The sequence below is a fragment of the Dendrobates tinctorius genome, unplaced genomic scaffold (genome assembly GCF_039654945.1).
Source record: "Dendrobates tinctorius isolate UK_male_01 unplaced genomic scaffold, ASM3965494v1 ptg000282l, whole genome shotgun sequence".
Lineage (NCBI taxonomy): Eukaryota > Metazoa > Chordata > Amphibia > Anura > Dendrobatidae > Dendrobates > Dendrobates tinctorius.
In genome coordinates this window covers 779,141-797,707 of record NW_027361949.1, presented here as the reverse complement: position 1 = coordinate 797,707, position 18,567 = coordinate 779,141, and the positions used below count along the sequence as shown (strand labels likewise).

The 18,567-nt window shown below is 44.1% G+C and overlaps 1 protein-coding gene across 1 annotated transcript in view; it reads left to right on the top strand.

The window, feature by feature from the left end:
* LOC141072622 (uncharacterized) overlaps positions 1-18,567 on the top strand; it is a 65,999-nt gene that overhangs the window by 31,236 nt on the left and 16,196 nt on the right. The window contains exons 2-4 of the mRNA XM_073559910.1: positions 800-1,005; positions 13,112-13,964; positions 14,606-14,786. Of these exons, the coding sequence (XP_073416011.1) occupies positions 960-1,005; positions 13,112-13,964; positions 14,606-14,786 (1,080 nt within the window). The 5' untranslated portion in view covers positions 800-959. The remainder of the gene's footprint in view (positions 1-799; positions 1,006-13,111; positions 13,965-14,605; positions 14,787-18,567) is intronic.

Below are 18,567 nucleotides of genomic sequence, written 5' to 3'. Positions count from 1 at the left end.
TGACCGAGAATCTTATTTCTAGGTAATTTATATCACAAAATTTACACTGTAAAAGCAAAACCCACAAAACTATGTGTGAATTGTATCTTTTTCTCCATTTCATCCAACTTGGAATTATTTCCCCATTTCTCAGTATATTTATTGGTAAATGTAATGATGTCATTTAAAGCAATATTTCATCCGTAGAAACCCATGGAGTTAGAATTGATTGTAATATTAAAAAAGTTATTTAAGAATGCGATGTGGGTCAGGGTGTGTGCACACGTTGCAGCTCTGCTGCGGATTTTTACAAGCGGATTTTGCTAAATCTGCAGGTAAAATGACCTGCGTTTTACCTGCGGATTTTGTGCTAATTTCGTCTGCGTTTTTGCACCTGCGGATTCCAATAATGGAGCAGGTGTAAAAACGCTGCAGAATCCGTACAAAGAATTGACATGCTGCGAATTCAAAACCGCTGCATATTCGCGCGGATTTTTCCGCAGGGTGTGCACAGCATTTTTTATTTTACATTGAATTTAATGGTACTGTACACCGCAGGAGAATCTGCTGCGAATTCGCAGGGCCAATTCCGCTGTGGATCTGCAGCAGAATCCGCAACGTGTGCACAGACCCTTAAAGCTGAGAAGTTGCCTTGTGGATAAGAGTTTTTGTGCTTCGTGATGGCACCAAAATCCATCTCTGACAATGGGAAGCGCAGCTTGCTAAAGATTTGACATTATTCTTTAAGAATCAGCGTATGACTCTGACACAAGGGAATGTAAGTAAGTCTTCATGATCTCATGAATTTTCCTTGTTGCAGAAGAGTTTACAAATCTCACAACCAGGACAACTAGAAAAATCAACTTCAGCTTCAAACATTGTCACAGAAATCTACTGATCCAACCCCAGGACATTATACTGCTCTTATCCCAGAATTCTACGGATCACTTTCCAAGGTCGCCACAAACCACAAGAGAACAATGAAGTCAGCCAGAAAACTGATTTCCCTTAAAGTGGAACATCCAGGTAAGAAGATATTTTACTTTCCTCTCAAACAAAAAATCAGAGAAATCAAAATAACATTGTAAAGATGAGTTAGGAATCCTCGTAATTGTTTCTAAGTTTATGGAAATGTGGCATAAACAGCAATGTTCACATGGCCATACCGGCCGCTTGGCGAATCTGCTGGGCCGGTCTGTCATTGGACCACATTAACTGAGACAATGACCACAGTATGAGCGGTATTGTTAATAGATGTGACAGAGTTCAGAGACACTGAATCCATGCTCCACCACTAATGCCACCACTTACTCCAGCAGGCTGCAAGCTTCTTGCCAGCCTGCAGCCTGTGGGAGGCCGAAGCCAAGCAGGGGACATTGAGTGGAAGATGCTGTCACACCATCAAGTGATCCATGTCCACTCTGAGACAAGACATATGTGGAGATGAAGGTTTGAAATTTTCTTGAGAGGTAGAGCTGTAGGGAACACTGCATGTGAGTCTGTGCATGGTGTTTGTACTGCATGTGAGTCTGTGCATGGTGTTTGTACTGCATGTGAGCCTGTGCATGGTGTTTGTACTGTATGTGAGCCTGTGCATGGTGTTTGTACTGCATGTGAGTCTGTGCATGGTGTTTGTACTGCATGTGAGCCTGTGCATGGTCTTTGTACTGTATGTGAGCCTGTGCATGGTGTTTGTACTGCATGTGAGCCTGTGCATGGTCTTTGTACTGTATGTGAGCCGGTGCATGGTGTTTGTACTGTATGTGAGCCTGTGCATGGTCTTTGTCCTGCATGTGAGCCTGTGCATGGTCTTTGTACTGTATATGAGCCTGTGCATGGTGTTTGTACTGCATGTGAGTCTGTGCATGGTCTTTGTACTGTATGTGAGCCTGTGCATGGTGTTTGTACTGCATGTGAGCCTGTGCATGGTCTTTGTACTGCATGTGAGCCTGTGCATGTTCTTTTAACTAACTGCATGTGAGCCTGTGCATGGTCTTTGTACTGCATGTGAGCCTGTGCATGGTCTTTGTACTGCATGTGAGCCTGTGCATGTTCTTTTAACTAACTGCATGTGAGCCTGTGCATGGTCTTTGTACTGCATGTGAGCCTGTGCATGGTCTTTGTACTGCATGTGAGCCTGTGCATGTTCTTTTAACTAACTGCATGTGAGCCTGTGCATGGTCTTTGTACTGTATGTGAGCCTGTGCATGGTGTTTGTACTGCATGTGAGCCTGTGCATGGTCTTTGTACTGTATGTGAGCCTGTGCATGGTCTTTGTACTGTATGTGAGCCTGTGCATGGTCTTTGTACTGTATGTGAACCTGTGCATGGTCTTTGTACTGCATGTGAGCCTGTGCATGGTGTTTGTACTGCATGTGAGCCTGTGCATGGTCTTTGTACTGTATGTGAGCCTGTGCATGGTGTTTGTACTGTATGTGAGCCTGTGCATGGTCTTTGTACTGTATGTGAGCCTGTGCATGGTGTTTGTACTGCATGTGAGCCTGTGCATGGTCTTTGTACTGCATGTGAGCCTGTGCATGGTGTCGGGATCCCTCAGATTACTCTTTCATCTGAAGGACCGATGTTCTTGGGTGTGAAGCATCATATGTCTCTAATTAAATCAGCTCCGTGGAGAAGAACTACACAGACACCAGCTGTATGGTACAACTCAGGATGCCTCCAAGACGCCTCTGGCTTATCAGTTAGGCTTCCGTCTTTTATAGTAAAGAATTTAAACATTTTACAGACATGCGCAGTACAAATGATTTTACAACTTGTTTTAGACAAAGAAAGTCATTTAGGCGAAAAAGCAGAGGTATTTGACCTTGGTTCACAAGGGAGATGTCTGAGACATCTCCTCGAAGAACAGATAAGGTTTTAAACAAGAGAATGCAACATAGACAGAACTCAATTTAACTCCTTCAGTTCCTATCATTCCCCCCTTTGACATCTTCATTTTCCACAATCTGGAACACTGGATCCTGCAACAACAGCGGATAGTGGCTCGTTCACCAGGTACTATCCCAGGCCGACGGGTTGCCCAAGGGAGACAGGTCTTCTACCTTCTCCATCCCCCAGATACTGAAGCCACGTCCATCATTGCAAGAGTACGCTCCTTCATGCCAGAAATGAGATGTCAATCTAGGACTCAAAGGAATAATAGTTAAATTCTTGTTGTTTACAGTCAAACTTCCTTATCTATTTCTACATCTTTTCTTGCATACAGAGATACACCAAAAAACAAGTTTCAATAGCACATATATTACAAAGATACAAACAACAATGATTTTGGACAGCAACGGTGGTGTTCAATATATCCAATATATCCCATATTTGGTCATCTAAGTAATCTGTAGCCCTGACTAATTTAGCCCACATTTGAGTAATCATAGGATAAATAAAAATAGAGCTGACAATTTTATTAGCCACACTCATCTGCACTATATGTGGTCTCCCAGAGGGACGAGGTGTATTGTCAGCAGCTCTTTTGTACAACGTGTGTTTAGGTATGCTCTGAGTATTCAACTGGTCATTCGGAATAACAAAGGTAGCTGGAGTCAAACGACCCAGAGTACAAGCACCTTTTACCCCTACTGGCAACCATTTATATGCATTGTCTCCACATACCCAGAACATGTCACTAGGTAGGTCCCATAGGGCTGAATGTTGTAATACCAGTCTATGAACTAAATCTATGAACGCAGATACATTCTGAAGCATACACCAATTTGGAAGTTGTCCTAAAGGGCTACAATACCCTACATCGGGATTTCCACAGGTGGGAGTTCCTTTCTCATATCCAGATGACTCGTTGCAAGGTATATTACCTGAAATATTAAAACAAGTTTCATTATTGCCCTGGGGAAATAAATTGGAATACTCCCAGGACGTGTTATGCAACCTTCTTTCTAGCAGTATTGGTTTGAAGGCATCAGTAGAGTGGGAAGTTACATTAAAACTAACTTGTAGGCCATACATTGGAATTTGCCCCAGGTAGGTTAATCGAGTTCTATTCCTGGGTACCCAAGCCCCCCCTTTATATGCCAGATATTGAAGGTATGTATTACTTCCTGAAAGATTACCCTGCCACCAAGGGTATCCTACCCATCCCACAATAGGTATACCAACAGTTGTGTTCCATAACTTCACATTATTTGTGGCATTATTAGCAAGTGTATCAGAACAACTGGTCCAGGCAAATAATTCCTCGGGTGGCATAGGAATAACAAGGAACGGAATACTAGTGGCCGATACTGGTGAATGTGTGCAGATCCAGCAAATGATTTGACCAATCATTCAGTAATTTTTCATGATGTTGTATAAACTTATTATTCAAGGACATTGGAGAATTTAGATTGTCCCACGCAGCTACCATTATTACAGATAATGCAACAAAACCAAACCAAAACATTATGCACTCTTATGCTTTGTTAACTCCTGTGGCTAGTTTGCAATGCGATGCGTGGATCCAGGTTGGTCGTCCTTCCAACTTAACAGAAGTAGGCGTTGTTAGGAGTACTTGGTAAGGTCCTTGATATCGGGGTTCAAGGGTCTTTCTGGAGTGTTTCTTGACATATACGTAATCACCAGGTTGTAGACAGTGATTCCTTCCACACTATCTGGATCTGGAGTGGAAGAGAAAACTAGAGAATGCATTTGAGTTAAATGCTTTTGCAACTGGATTACATAACTTGTCAAATTATCCACATTGAGTGTTAAGACCTGTGGGTAGTACAACCCTGTGTTCGGTGGTCTTCCAAACAGTATCTCGAAGGGTGACAGTTTAGTTTTCCCCGTGGGTGTGTACCTTACTGAGAATAATGCTAATGGGAGACACTCTGGCCATGGTCTATGGGTCTGCTCCATGGTTTTCTGTATTTTCAATTTCAGTGTCCCGTTCATTCTTTCTACCTTCCCTGAACTCTGTGGGTGGTAGGGTGTATGAAATGCTTGTTCTACACCTATCATTTGCATTACATTTTGCATTACCTCAGCAGTAAAGTGTGTACCTCTGTCTGATTCAATTGTTTCAGGGACACCGAATCGTGGTACTAGTTCCATCACCAGTTTCTTTGCAGTGGCTCGAGCTGTAGCCGTTTTCACCGGGTAGGCCTCTGGCCATCCAGAGAAGAGATCTACACATACTAGGATATTTGCATACACTCCTACCTTGGTAGCTGTATGTCGTCAATCTGCCGTCTCTGAAACGGGTAGAGAGGCCTAGGTGTCGCTTTCTTAGGGACTTTTACTGTTTTACCTGGGTTGTGCTGTGCACAGATGAGGCATGATTGTACAAGTTTCGCGGCTGCGCAACTGAAGCCAGGAGCGATCCAGAAGGCATCTACCATGGCACACATGTGACTTTTTGAGGTGTGATTGGGGCCATGTGCTGCTTGCGCCATGATTGGGAACAGGGACTTTGGTGGGCACATTTTATCCTTATTCTCCCATACTCCATTTGAGTTCAGCTCAGCTCCCAGTCTCCCCCGGTGTACCTTCTCTGTTTGGGCAGCCTTTTGCTGGAGGGATTTCAGGACATCTAGACCCAATGTGGCTGGAATACGCTGACTCCCCGCCACCGTCCACTGCTCTCTCTAGGCCGCCTTGTGCTATTTTAGCAGCCTCGTTCGCCCTTCTATTGCCCTCTACCTCCACGGAGTCACCTTTGTGTGTGCTTTTACCTTGACAATGCCAACCTGGACTGGTAACATCAATGCCTCCATCAATTGTTTCACCAGCTCTGCATTTTTAATGGGCTTCGAATCTGTGAAAATGTTAGCGACTTTACCTGCAGCGGCTCTACACGCCTCAGTGAGTGCCTTCAACTCTGCCTCCTGCGCCGACATGTGAGGAGAGAGTGGTTCCGCTCGGATTACCTCATGTGAGGATACTACTGCATATCCAGTGTAGAATCGTCCATCCTGGTGGTATCTGGGGCCATCTACAAAAAAGAAACTCAAAGTCTGCATTAGGAACAGGTTTTTCATGAATGTGTGCAAACCCAACTGTCTCCTGACTCATCAGTTCTATGCAGACATGTTCATGCGTCATGTCAAAGTATCCTTCCTCACTTGCCAATACGGTCACCAATTCCCCCTTTTCTGAATCCACAGGCAGGAGGGTGGCTGGATTCAGAACGTTACATCTTTTGAGGAGTGACATACTCAGGAATTAGTAGAGCACACTCAAGTCGGAGCTGTCTGGCCATAGACAGATGTTTTGGTTGAACTTGTAGGAGTATGGCATGGATGTCATGTGTCATCTCACATGCCTTTCCTATTACGTCTCCACTTTTTTCCTTGTGCTCCAGCATACATGACAGGTCGTTTTATTATCCTTGTTTGCTCAATTTCTTTAGCTACCTTAAGGAGGTCTTTCGGATCTACATGTCTCCATTCAGGTCTGGCTGTCTGTACTGCGTCTCGTAAGTCTTTGTTCATACCGTCAATGAATGCATTCACCAGTATTCTAACATCAAGTGGGTTTATGCAAATGTACCCCATGTCTGCCCATTTCAGCTGTAACCGTCCAAGGTATATCTCTACTCTCTCTCCTCTTTGCTGTGTCACATTAGTCAGGAGTACAGACTGCTCTGATTGTTCCACTGCAGCCCATTGTCTTAGTGACTCACAGTACGTCTCCCCAGATCGTGCAGATTTATCATCCATGCCCCAAGCCTGATTCTTTGTCACATCTGTATGTGTCTTAATTATATGATCTAGTGCGTCACCTGCCTTTAAACTCATCAACCTCTCTAGGTCTGCCCAGGTACACTTATATGTCTGCTGTACTTCCTTTATGTGTCTGTAAAACGGGAATGGTTGGTCTTCAGGGGCAGGCAGCTGCTTCAGCAAAGCTAGCTGGTCAGAGGGGCTCCAGGGATAATACACCTGTATCTTTCTTATTCTAGTCACACTTCTAGGTCCTGATGGGGTTGGCCGTCTGATGTCTACTGTCAGCTTACTCCTCAAGGGCCAATGTCCCTACTACCCACTATCCACACTATTATGTCAGCTTCTTATGATCTTGTCTGGATAGGATTTAGTGCAATTCTCTTAGGTCAGTAGCACAGGTCACACAAGTAGCTATTCAGTCTGGGTTTGTCTGAGTCTGACCACAGTGTTTACAAGTCCATCTGTTTTGTCTGGGTCTCTGGTTACACTTTGTCAATCAAACATTCATAATACACCTTCCACACTGCTGCACATTCTCAAGCATCATTTATTCACTTGCTATTTTCTTCCCTTGTCTGTGCCTTTTTGTACATCCAAACATTCACACTCTGGTATTTTTGCCTTTTTCAATATTTGTCCCACTTGTTTTACTGCTTCCTTCCTTCTCTGTCTCTTGTAATTTGACACAATTTGCTATACAAATCAATCACACAACTAGAAGCAGGTTCAAACACATTAATGACCAAGCAATCACTTACAATTCCCTTCTAAATTAGGCACCATATCTTACTTTTAACTTCCAATCTTCAATTAAGTACTGTTGCTTTAAAATGCACAAATCTTTCAGCGTGTACCTTACGGATAGAATTACAGAGAATTTTGAGCACAGCTCACACTCAGCAGAGATAAGAGCGAAGGGAGAAGAAACTGCGCAGCTCCATCCTTCCCCCCTCCCGTCAGAATGCAGCGTCGTCCTTCACAGAATTCTGTAGTTCTTTAGACTTATCAAAATCAATTTCTACAAAGAAACTCAAAATCACGGGATTTCACCGTAAGGGCAGATAACTGTATAATGAGATTAACCATGCCTTGCCCTTTTTCTGGCCAAATGCATTCAGGAAACTTTACAATGCAATGCCACATATAACACGAACTATATCATTACTCAATTCATTCAGTCTCAGATGTAGATTTGAAATATCTATAACGCATCTGTCCGGGATTCCACCACAACTAGAAAGGTCACAAATCTCTTGACACAAAAATGATGTGTGATGATTCATTCATACGTGCTCATTCACTGATTTTTTTTTTTTTTTTTTACTCAATTACTCATCTCTCATCTTATTCAGAGGTTCTCATAGACATATATACAAGGATTCACACAGCCTGCCTATCTTGCACTTTGGATTTGATTAATACTTTTTCCAGGTTCTTTGCTGCACTACTTCCATATCTATCCTCAATTATATCACATAACCGATTTCCTTCTTCAGGTATCTTTCCCTGACTGTTCCCCATCTTATCTTTTATTCTTATCCTGTCTCTCTTGTTGTCTTCCTGTTAGTCCCCTGCCTTAGGTGGTGTATTGGGTAAGCTCAAGACTAGGCTCTACTATACCTCGTTACCTTCTTCCTAAGGTGCTAACAGGCTAAATGGAGTGTCTGTTCCTCGGTGTACTACGTGTTTCGTGTACTTATATGCTATGTAGCATCCGAACAGAAATACTCCCACAACACACAGGATTGTAAATAAAGTGTCCATCTATCGGGGTTCTTCAGTCATATCCTGTCACAGGCTCATTTCACGGTCCTGTGCTCATTCGGTCACACTCTTATCTGTCACAAGGTTTATTCGTAAAGGGTGTTGATTTAAGCTTAGGCGGTGACCTCCCCGAAAGGACGCTGTCACATGGCCCAGTTAGGCAATATCACCACTCTTTGAACGAATACCTACTGTGCAGCTTATTTTTCTACTTTCCACAACCTTTCAAATCAAAGTAGCCATTCAACAACCTCCTCTATTCCTAGTGCGGAACCGTCTATTGTGAAAAACTTGTCCGTCCGGGTTGCGCAGTATGAACTGTTCACCCAGCCTTATATTCCGTAATGTCAGACCTCTCCCATTTTGATTTGCATCAGCTCTTTTTCTAAAAATAGCTGTGCACACACAGAACCTACAGTAACCTCTCATTCGAGCAGAAATTACATATGCGTGTCACACCCGATTTCCTCAGAGTTCTTATATGGACCTGATTTTACGGCCCCCTCCTCTACTAGATTCCCCTTTATACGGACCTTAGTTATAATGATAGATTATGAAGAGCAGAGAAGAGAAAAATTGATCTCTTACCTGGCCAGGTGTTTAGGTCTGCTGTTCACAATTTCATCAGTAACTGGAGTGGTCTGTAGATCGGGTAGTCTTGGAGAGGTGCCTATATCAGGTCCCTGTTTCGGGCGCCAGGAAACTGTCGGGATCCCTCAGATTACTCTTTCATCTGAAGGACCGATGTTCTTGGGTGTGAAGCATCATATGTCTCTAATTAAATCAGCTCCGTGGAGAAGAACTACACAGACACCAGCTGTATGGTACAACTCAGGATGCCTCCAAGACGCCTCTGGCTTATCAGTTAGGCTTCCGTCTTTTATAGTAAAGAATTTAAACATTTTACAGACATGCGCAGTACAAATGATTTTACAACTTGTTTTAGACAAAGAAAGTCATTTAGGCGAAAAAGCAGAGGTATTTGACCTTGGTTCACAAGGGAGATGTCTGAGACATCTCCTCGAAGAACAGATAAGGTTTTAAACAAGAGAATGCAACATAGACAGAACTCAATTTAACTCCTTCAGTTCCTATCAATGGTGTTTGTACTGCATGTGAGCCTGTGCATGGTCTTTGTACTGCATGTGAGCCTGTGCATGTTCTTTGTACTGTATGTGAGCCTGTGCATGGTGTTTGTACTGTATGTGAGCCTGTGCATGGTCTTTGTACTGCATGTGAGCCTGTGCATGGTGTTTGTACTGCATGTGAGCCTGTGCATGGTTTTGTACTGTATGTGAGCCTGTGCATGGTGTTTGTACTGCATGTGAGCCTGTGCATGGTCTTTGTACTGCATGTGAGCCTGTGCATGGTGTTTGTACTGCATGTGAGCCTGTGCATGGTCTTTGTACTGCATGTGAGCCGGTGCATGGTGTTTGTACTGCATGTGAGCCTGTGCATGGTGTTTGTACTGTATGTGAGCCTGTGCATGGTCTTTGTACTGTATGTGAGCCTGTGCATGGTCTTTGTACTGTATTTGAGCCGGTGCATGGTCTTTGTACTGCATGTGAGCCTGTGCATGGTCTTTGTACTGCATGTGAGCCTGTGCATGGTCTTTGTACTGTATGTGAGTCTGTGCATGGTGTTTGTACTGTATGTGAGCCTGTGCATGGTCTTTGTACTGTATGTGAGCCTGTGCATGGTCTTTGTACTGTATGTGAGCCTGTGCATGGTCTTTGTACTGTATGTGAGCCTGTGCATGGTCTTTGTACTGTATGTGAGCCTGTGCATGGTGTTTGTACTGTATGTGAGCCTGTGCATGGTCTTTGTACTGTATGTGAGCCTGTGCATGGTGTTTGTACTGCATGTGAGCCTGTGCATGGTCTTTGTACTGCATGTGAGCCTGTGCATGGTGTTTGTACTGCATGTGAGCCTGTGCATGGTCTTTGTACTGTATGTGAGCCTGTGCATGGTGTTTGTACTGCATGTGAGCCTGTGCATGGTGTTTGTACTGTATGTGAGCCTGTGCATGGTGTTTGTACTGCATGTGAGCCTGTGCATGGTCTTTGTACTGTATGTGAGCCTGTGCATGGTCTTTGCACTGTATGTGAGCCTGTGCATGGTCTTTGTACTGTATGTGAGCCTGTGCATGGTCTTTGTACTGTATTTGAGCCGGTGCATGGTCTTTGTACTGCATGTGAGCCTGTGCATGGTGTTTGTACTGTATGTGAGCCTGTGCATGGTCTTTGTACTGTATGTGAGCCTGTGCATGGTCTTTGTACTGTATGTGAGCCTGTGCATGGTGTTTGTACTGTATGTGAGCCGGTGCATGGTGTTTGTACTGTATGTGAGCCGGTGCATGGTCTTTGTACTGTATGTGAGCCTGTGCATGGTCTTTGTACTGTATGTGAGCCTGTGCATGGTCTTTGTACTGTATGTGAGCCTGTGCATGGTCTTTGTACTGTATGTGAGCCTGTGCATGGTGTTTGTACTGTATGTGAGCCTGTGCATGGTCTTTGTACTGTATGTGAGCCTGTGCATGGTGTTTGTACTGCATGTGAGCCTGTGCATGGTCTTTGTACTGCATGTGAGCCTGTGCATGGTGTTTGTACTGTATGTGAGCCTGTGCATGGTGTTTGTACTGCATGTGAGCCTGTGCATGGTCTTTGTACTGTATGTGAGCCTGTGCATGGTGTTTGTACTGCATGTGAGCCTGTGCATGGTGTTTGTACTGTATGTGAGCCTGTGCATGGTGTTTGTACTGCATGTGAGCCTGTGCATGGTCTTTGTACTGTATGTGAGCCTGTGCATGGTCTTTGCACTGTATGTGAGCCTGTGCATGGTCTTTGTACTGTATGTGAGCCTGTGCATGGTCTTTGTACTGTATTTGAGCCGGTGCATGGTCTTTGTACTGCATGTGAGCCTGTGCATGGTGTTTGTACTGTATGTGAGCCTGTGCATGGTGTTTGTACTGCATGTGAGCCGGTGCATGGTCTTTGTACTGTATGTGAGCCTGTGCATGGTGTTTGTACTGTATGTGAGCCTGTGCATGGTCTTTGTACTGTATGTGAGCCTGTGCATGGTCTTTGTACTGTATGTGAGCCTGTGCATGGTGTTTGTACTGTATGTGAGCCTATCCATGGTCTTTGTACTGTATGTGAGGGAAAGCTCTGGGTCTACCTTAATAGTGCATGGGAGGCTGTGAAAAGAGATAGGATGAGAACGCTATTGGAAATCTAGGTCTTGTAGTAAATATTATTTTCGTCCAGGCAGGGTAATAATAGAGACCCCAAGATGATAAATGGGAAGGGGCCATATTGGGCCTGCCTGCTTTCAAATACCTGGGATGAATTTCAGCCCCTAAATTTTGAGCACTGTGTTATGATGTCAAACGTTTTGTTTCTGTTGGATCTGAATTCTTAGCTTCATTAACCCCTTAACGACCAAGGATATTTCAGTTTTTGATTTATTATTTGCCCGCCTAGCTGAAGTTTTTATTGATACCATTTTGGTTCAGATATGATCTTTTGATTGGCCATTACTGCATTTTATTGCAATGTCGTGGTGACCAAAAAAACATAATTTCGGCGCTTTTAATTTTTTTTCTTGTTACTATTTAGCAATCGAGTTAATTCCTTTTTTATATTGATAGATCGGGCGGTTCTAAAATATACAGTATGTACCGTATGATTTTTTTTTATTGTTTTATTTTGAATGGGATGAAAGGGGGGTGATTTAAACTTTATTTTTTTTTTCATATTTTTTTTTTTACATTTTTTTTTTACTTTTTGCATGCTTCAATAGTCTCCTTGGGAGACTAGAAGTTGCAGCTGTCTGATCTCTTCTGCTATACACAGGTGATGATTAAATCGCCTATGTGTAGCAGAAATGCTCACTTGGTATGAGTGCTGACCATGGGGCATATAGCAATCTGGAAATGACAACATTAGAGGTCTGCTGCAGAGCTCTGGTTGTCATGCCGGCCCATCGGTGACCTACGATCATGTGACGGGGTAAGCGCGAGTTAAATGCCACTGTCAGGGATTGAGAGCAGCATTTAACTAGATAACAGCTGTAGGTGCATTATGATTCCACCCACAGCTGTTGCAGGCACATGTCAGCTACATAGATCAGCTGACATGTGCCTGGAAAGGTGAGTACTCTGCGCTGGAGCCCGCATCAAACAAAGGGAGTCCGACATTGGCGTACTATTACGCCCAACGTCGGAAAGGGGTTAATGTGGCTAAATGTTTTATATTTAGATGTACACTCTTGAAATGATCTGAAATTGGTGAAAAAGATGCTTTTATACAATGTTGGAAAAAATCTGCTGATCATACCATACAGAAATAAATCCAACCATCAATTGCGCATCGGGGACTGATTCCACTTGCCCAATTTTATTTTTTTTTTCATATTCATACATAGTTACATAATTACATGGGTTGAAAAAAGTCCCCGGTCCATCAGATTGAACATTTCTCCATTAATTGTTCATTTTGTCACAAAATTAACCCACAATGTTCTGTACCTTGAGGAAATCATCCATGAGGTAACCTAACCCTAACCCTAACCCTAAGGAAATCATCCATCAGTTATTGTTTGGAGACATCCCTGTATTCTTTGTGTTCAGCTTTTACTTTGAGATGAATTCATGATTTGATCTAAAGTTTAATGGCCCGGTTCCTCCTTTTCAGAGACTCTCTTACTGACCATCGGAAAAGATGGAACCATGAGAATCGGTCTGCCTCCTAGAGATCCTCAAGACGACTATAGTCATAGAGCTGCAGTTGTGGGAAAACTTGGAAATGCAAGCCATGTAACCTGCAGTCCTGAAGGGGAACTGTTCTGTGTCCGCGATAAAGACCTTTACAAGGGGCCAGTTCAATCAAAGGAAGGTGTGGATTGGTTTTCTGAAGCCAGAAGAGTCGGAAGATGTGAATGGAGTGAATATAAAATTCTTTTCTTCCATCCAAACGGAGAATTGTATGGAACAACCAAAAGTGGAGATTTCTACAAAGGTCCACAGCCAGACAATGAAAATATACCCTGGATGTATGGACAAGCCACCCTGATTGGGACCAGTGGTTGGGAGAAGTGTGAAGCTTTATTCTTTAATGAATGTGGTGATCTGTACGCAGTGACCAAACAAGATATTATTGTGAAGTCCAAGCCACCAACTCAAGAGTCATACTTCAAGGATTGGATGCAGACAGTCACCGTGGCCGGAAGAGGCGGCTGGCACGATCTGACACATTTCATGTCATTTTGTCCCGGTGGAAATCTGTGGTGTGTAGATAAAGGGAAGGGAAATATTTACAGCGGATCCTTACCAAATAATGGTACATATTTGGAGAGTGCTGAGAAGTTAGGATGTTACTACAATACATTTCCTTATCTAGCTTTCACAAAAGACAAGACAATCGGCAAAATTATCAGCTTTGAGTTTCTTCCTGAAAAAGCAAAAACGTCTGCTGAGAATCCAGAAGTGATTGAGGAGCGAGTCTACGATAACAGGACGAGCAGCTCCACGCTAAAACACTGCTTCACGTGAGTATTGCCATGTGTCTGTCAAAGGCTAAATATAAAGAACGGCATATATAAAAATCACTCCAACTATGAACATAATCTTTAGTAACAGCAAAAAGTAGCAAGAGCGGCCTGGGCCAGCTCATTTGGAAGAACATCCATACTTTCACAGAGTAGAGACATTTCTCCATCCCAGACCTCTTCCTGTGCCGGCATGGACGGACCATTACTGGAGAGCTGAGGGTCTATTGTGAAAAGTGCATAGACCCCTTTGTAATGAAAATCAGAACATGTAAAAGTTGTGATTTCCGATATTGAGTGTATTGTCCTGGAAGCCGGCCGGATTGTGGCATTGGATACGGGGCGGAGTGACTTTCAATGAATAGTAATAATTGCATGCCATGCGCGCACCCTCCACACTGTATGCAGCGAACTTTACCTTTATCTTTTTTAATTACCGTAATTATATTTAGAAAAGTTTTTATTTTTCTATGTGTAATATGATAAAAAAGGTGATTTGGGCGATAGGCGCAGTGTACTCCTGAACAATACTTGCTGCGCACTAAATTGTGAACGGTGTTCAATGAGCCGCTAGGTTTAGGGTGAAGGTGAAGCCAAATTTATTTTGGAAATCACAGCAGATTTGTGTTATTCTGTCTCAGGTTTGATAAAACAGAAAAGTCATCCAGTTCCTTCTCCCAAGAACACGGATTCAAAATTGAAACCGGAATGTCAATCAAGTTTAAAGCTGGGATCCCGTTTATTGCCCAGATTGAGACCGGAGTGACAATAAATATAGGCACAACCCACACCTGGAGCTTCACGGAAACCAACGAGACCGAGGTAAGTGAGCGCCGTCTGCATGGGGGCAGCTAAATCTCTACCGGCTCTGGGCTCTGTTACTAATTACATGTAAATATCACATAGATTTCTATGTATGATAATAACACAGAAAAGCCTTAAAGAGGTCCATATACCATGGGCCAAGTTCTGCTCTCTTACAGTAGTAATGTCTGTTTTCGTGGCCCTCATAAAGCAGTAAAATTCTGTTTTGTTCTCCCTTAGAGGAATAAATTTCCCATATACAGTGGGGAAAATAAGTATTTAATCCTCTGACAATTTTCCAAGTTTTCCCACCTACAGAGAATGGAGAGGTCTGTAATTTTTTATTGTAGGTACACTTCACCTGTGAGAGACAGAATCTAAAGATAAAAAACAGAAAATCACATTGTAGGATTGTTACATCATTAATTTGTATTTTATTGCATGAAATAAGTGTTTGATACAATAGAAGAACAGAACTTAATATTTGGTCCAGAAACCTTTGTAATTACAGAGGTCAGATGTTTCCTGTAGTTCTTGACCAGGTTGCACACCGTGCTGCAGGGATATTGGCCCCCTCCCCCATACAGATCTTCTCCAGATCTTTCAGGTTTCGGGGCAGTCGCTGGGCAACATTGAGTTTCAGCTCCTCCAAAGATTTTCTATTGAGTTTAGGTCTGGACACTGGCTAGGACCAGGCTCCAGGACCTTCCAAAGCTACTTACAGAGACGCTCCTTAGCTGCCCTGGCTGTGTGTTTTGGGTCATTGTCATGCTGGATGACCTAGACACGACCCATCTTCAATGCTCCTTCTGAGGGAAGGAGTTTATGGGCCAAAAGCTTGCGATACTTGACACCATTAGAGATGAGTGAACCTGAATGGTAAAGTTTGGCGTCCGTACCGAACACCTACTGTTCGGGCACAGACACCGAACATGGACTTCATCAGTAAGTCTGTGTAATTGTTCAGGTTCGGCCCCTTGAACACTAGGTGTTTGTTGCGCTGTCACGTGCATGACAGCGCAGGAAACACCGCTCTGAACAGTGAGAGGCGTCAGCTGATGGGAGCTGTAGTCCCATCAGCCAACACCAGTGACCGGAGGTAAACTTTATACCTCCGATCACAGCTACATGCTGTCTTTTGCAGACCGACGGTGATGATTTTACCGCCAATCAGAAGCGGTGTTCGCCGAGGTGTCATGCACATGAGAGCGTGGCAAACAATGGGTGTTTGGCAAGTGAATGGAGTCTGGGCTCAGGTCTGTGTACTGTTCTAGTACCCGAACCCGAAATTTTTGTAACTGTTCGGCTGAACCCGCCAGACCCGAACATCCAGGTGTCCATCTATCCTTAGACACCATCCATTCTCCCTTCAATAAAGTGCAGTCATCCTGTCCTCTTTGCATAAAAGCATCCCCCAAACTTTGATGTTTCCCCACCATGTTTCAAAATTGGGCAGTGTTCTTGGGGTTATACTCATCCATTTTCTTCCTCCAAACATGGCAAGTGGAGTGGATACCAAAAAATCTGTTTTGGTCTCATCTAACCACATGACCTTCTCCTATGCCTCCTCTAGATCATCCAGATGGTCCTTGGTGAACTTTACACAGGCCTGAACATGTGCTGGCATGAGCAGAGGGACCTTGTGTGTCCTGCAGGATTTTACTCCATGACGGCGTAGTGTGTTATTAACGGTAATGTTTGAGATTGTGGTCCCAGCTTTCTTCAGCTCATTGACCAAATCCTCCCATGTAGTTCTGGGCAGATTCCTGACCTCTCTCAGAATCATCCTTACAAGAGATGAGCGACTTTGCCTTTTTTCGGGTCGAGTTGGGTTTCGCGAAACCCGACTTTCTCAAAAGTCGGGTCGAACGAAATCGGCCGACTATAGGGAAAAGTCAAGGGTCCGACTGAAATACGAAACCCAATGTAAGTCAATGGGGAAGAAAAGTCGGCAGTGAGAGGAGGACAAGAAACACACCTACAGTGCCCATTTGAATGCCAAAAGCATAAATTCTTATTACTGAAGCTTGTCAACCTTAATTAACTTCATAATACTAGTTACGCACTGAAAAATGGAGGTTATTTGGCTAAAGTTGTGGGGGGTAGGGCTGGCTCCAGGTTTTCATGTGCCCTGGGCGAAAGAGCGCCCCTTTAACACATACCACAACTCATGCTGCTCCGATACGGCAGAGAAATAGTGGTATAGTACAATGAAAAATACTTCACTTCTTACATCTCATGACTGATATCCATTTTAAATTCTCCAATAGCTCCAAAAACGGACAGTATATAACTCCATACAGTATTATGGGCACCGCATAGTGCGCTATACAGAGTAATGAGGCCCATATATTTCTCCATATGGAATCATTGATCCCATATAATGTTTGAAACAGTATATGATGAGCTCCACATAATGCTACAGTATATGTTGGTCCCCATGGATGAAGCTCCACTGTCTTATGGGCCCAAATAATGCTCCATACATAATGGGCCCCATTTCTAATGCTCTAGTGTATAATGGGTCCTGTAAATGCTGCTCCAGTGTCTGATGTCCACCTTTGGAATGTTCCAGTGTATGGTGGGCCCCATCTATCATTCTCCAGAGTATAGTGCTCCCCAAAAATTGCTGTCCCAACATTGAAAACAATTAAATAAGTCTCCTCGCTAGGGAATCCCTGTACTAGTCTGGACTCCTCGTCGTCCCCATCTTCCATCTCACTGCACTTGGCTGTTTAGGCAGAGGGCGTACAGACGTGATGTCATTGCGCTCTCTGATCAGAATATCACTGTCAGGACACGCGGAAGACGTCATGACGGTGGAGCAGGGAGAGGTAAGTATCTCAACCTTGCAAGTGCTGTGATCCTGAGCAAGCAGGGGGGCCCACTCGTTGGCGACGGCACTGGCACAGGGCCCCTGATAGTACGGTGGTGTGTCTGACGGCGGGTGGGCCGAACCTGCACTTTCATCTGCAGCTTCCTCTTTATCACCGTGTAAGATGGAACAGTATATCGGAAGGGTAACCTGAGTTTCATCAGGGTCAGATTCTGGCCGTGTAGAGTGCGAGGGGAATGTAGTGGTCTGGGTCAATGTACCAGCAGAATCATCGAGCAGTGGCTGGGCATCAGTGCACTTGTGTCACCCCCAGGAGTACGGTCGCCACAGTGGCATTACCTTCCTCCTAGGGAGTGTGATGTCATGCTTGGGAGCAACGAAGGATCTCTCTAGCAGGTTAACTGATTGGGCGGCGTTATTCCCACGAGTCACGACCCTCCAAACAGCGTCCATGAAGGCAAAGTGTTTGTTTTACGGGAGCAGTATGGTTGCAAAGCTGAACCTTAAAGGAATGTCCAGAAGGGCACCACCAGGAGTGGAGCCTGCAGCGTAATTTGACTCAACATGGGCAACCTCAGCCATCCAGCAACAAAAAAGATGCACACATTGCAAGCTTAATTCCGTTAACGAACGAGACTCCATCATGCCCTGCAGTCCGAGTCCGGTTTACTAGAGGGACACGCGAGGCTCTGGCACGTGAGATTGGCCAATAACTGGTGTGTCATGCCCTTACATGTCCTTGGCTGCATGTGCGCTACACTGAAAGGGCCAGCGTTTGTCGCTTACAGGTGCAGATAACCCGCTGAACAACGTTAGTGATGGGGATCTGGGATTACAATTATTACCCGCGAACGATGATTTCCCAGTAAGTGCAGGTCAACCGCAGTTCCGGAATTAGGCCTAAACGGCATTCCTGAAAAAATGAAAAACTTACGTGTGCAAACCACAGGTGCTGTAGCTTGC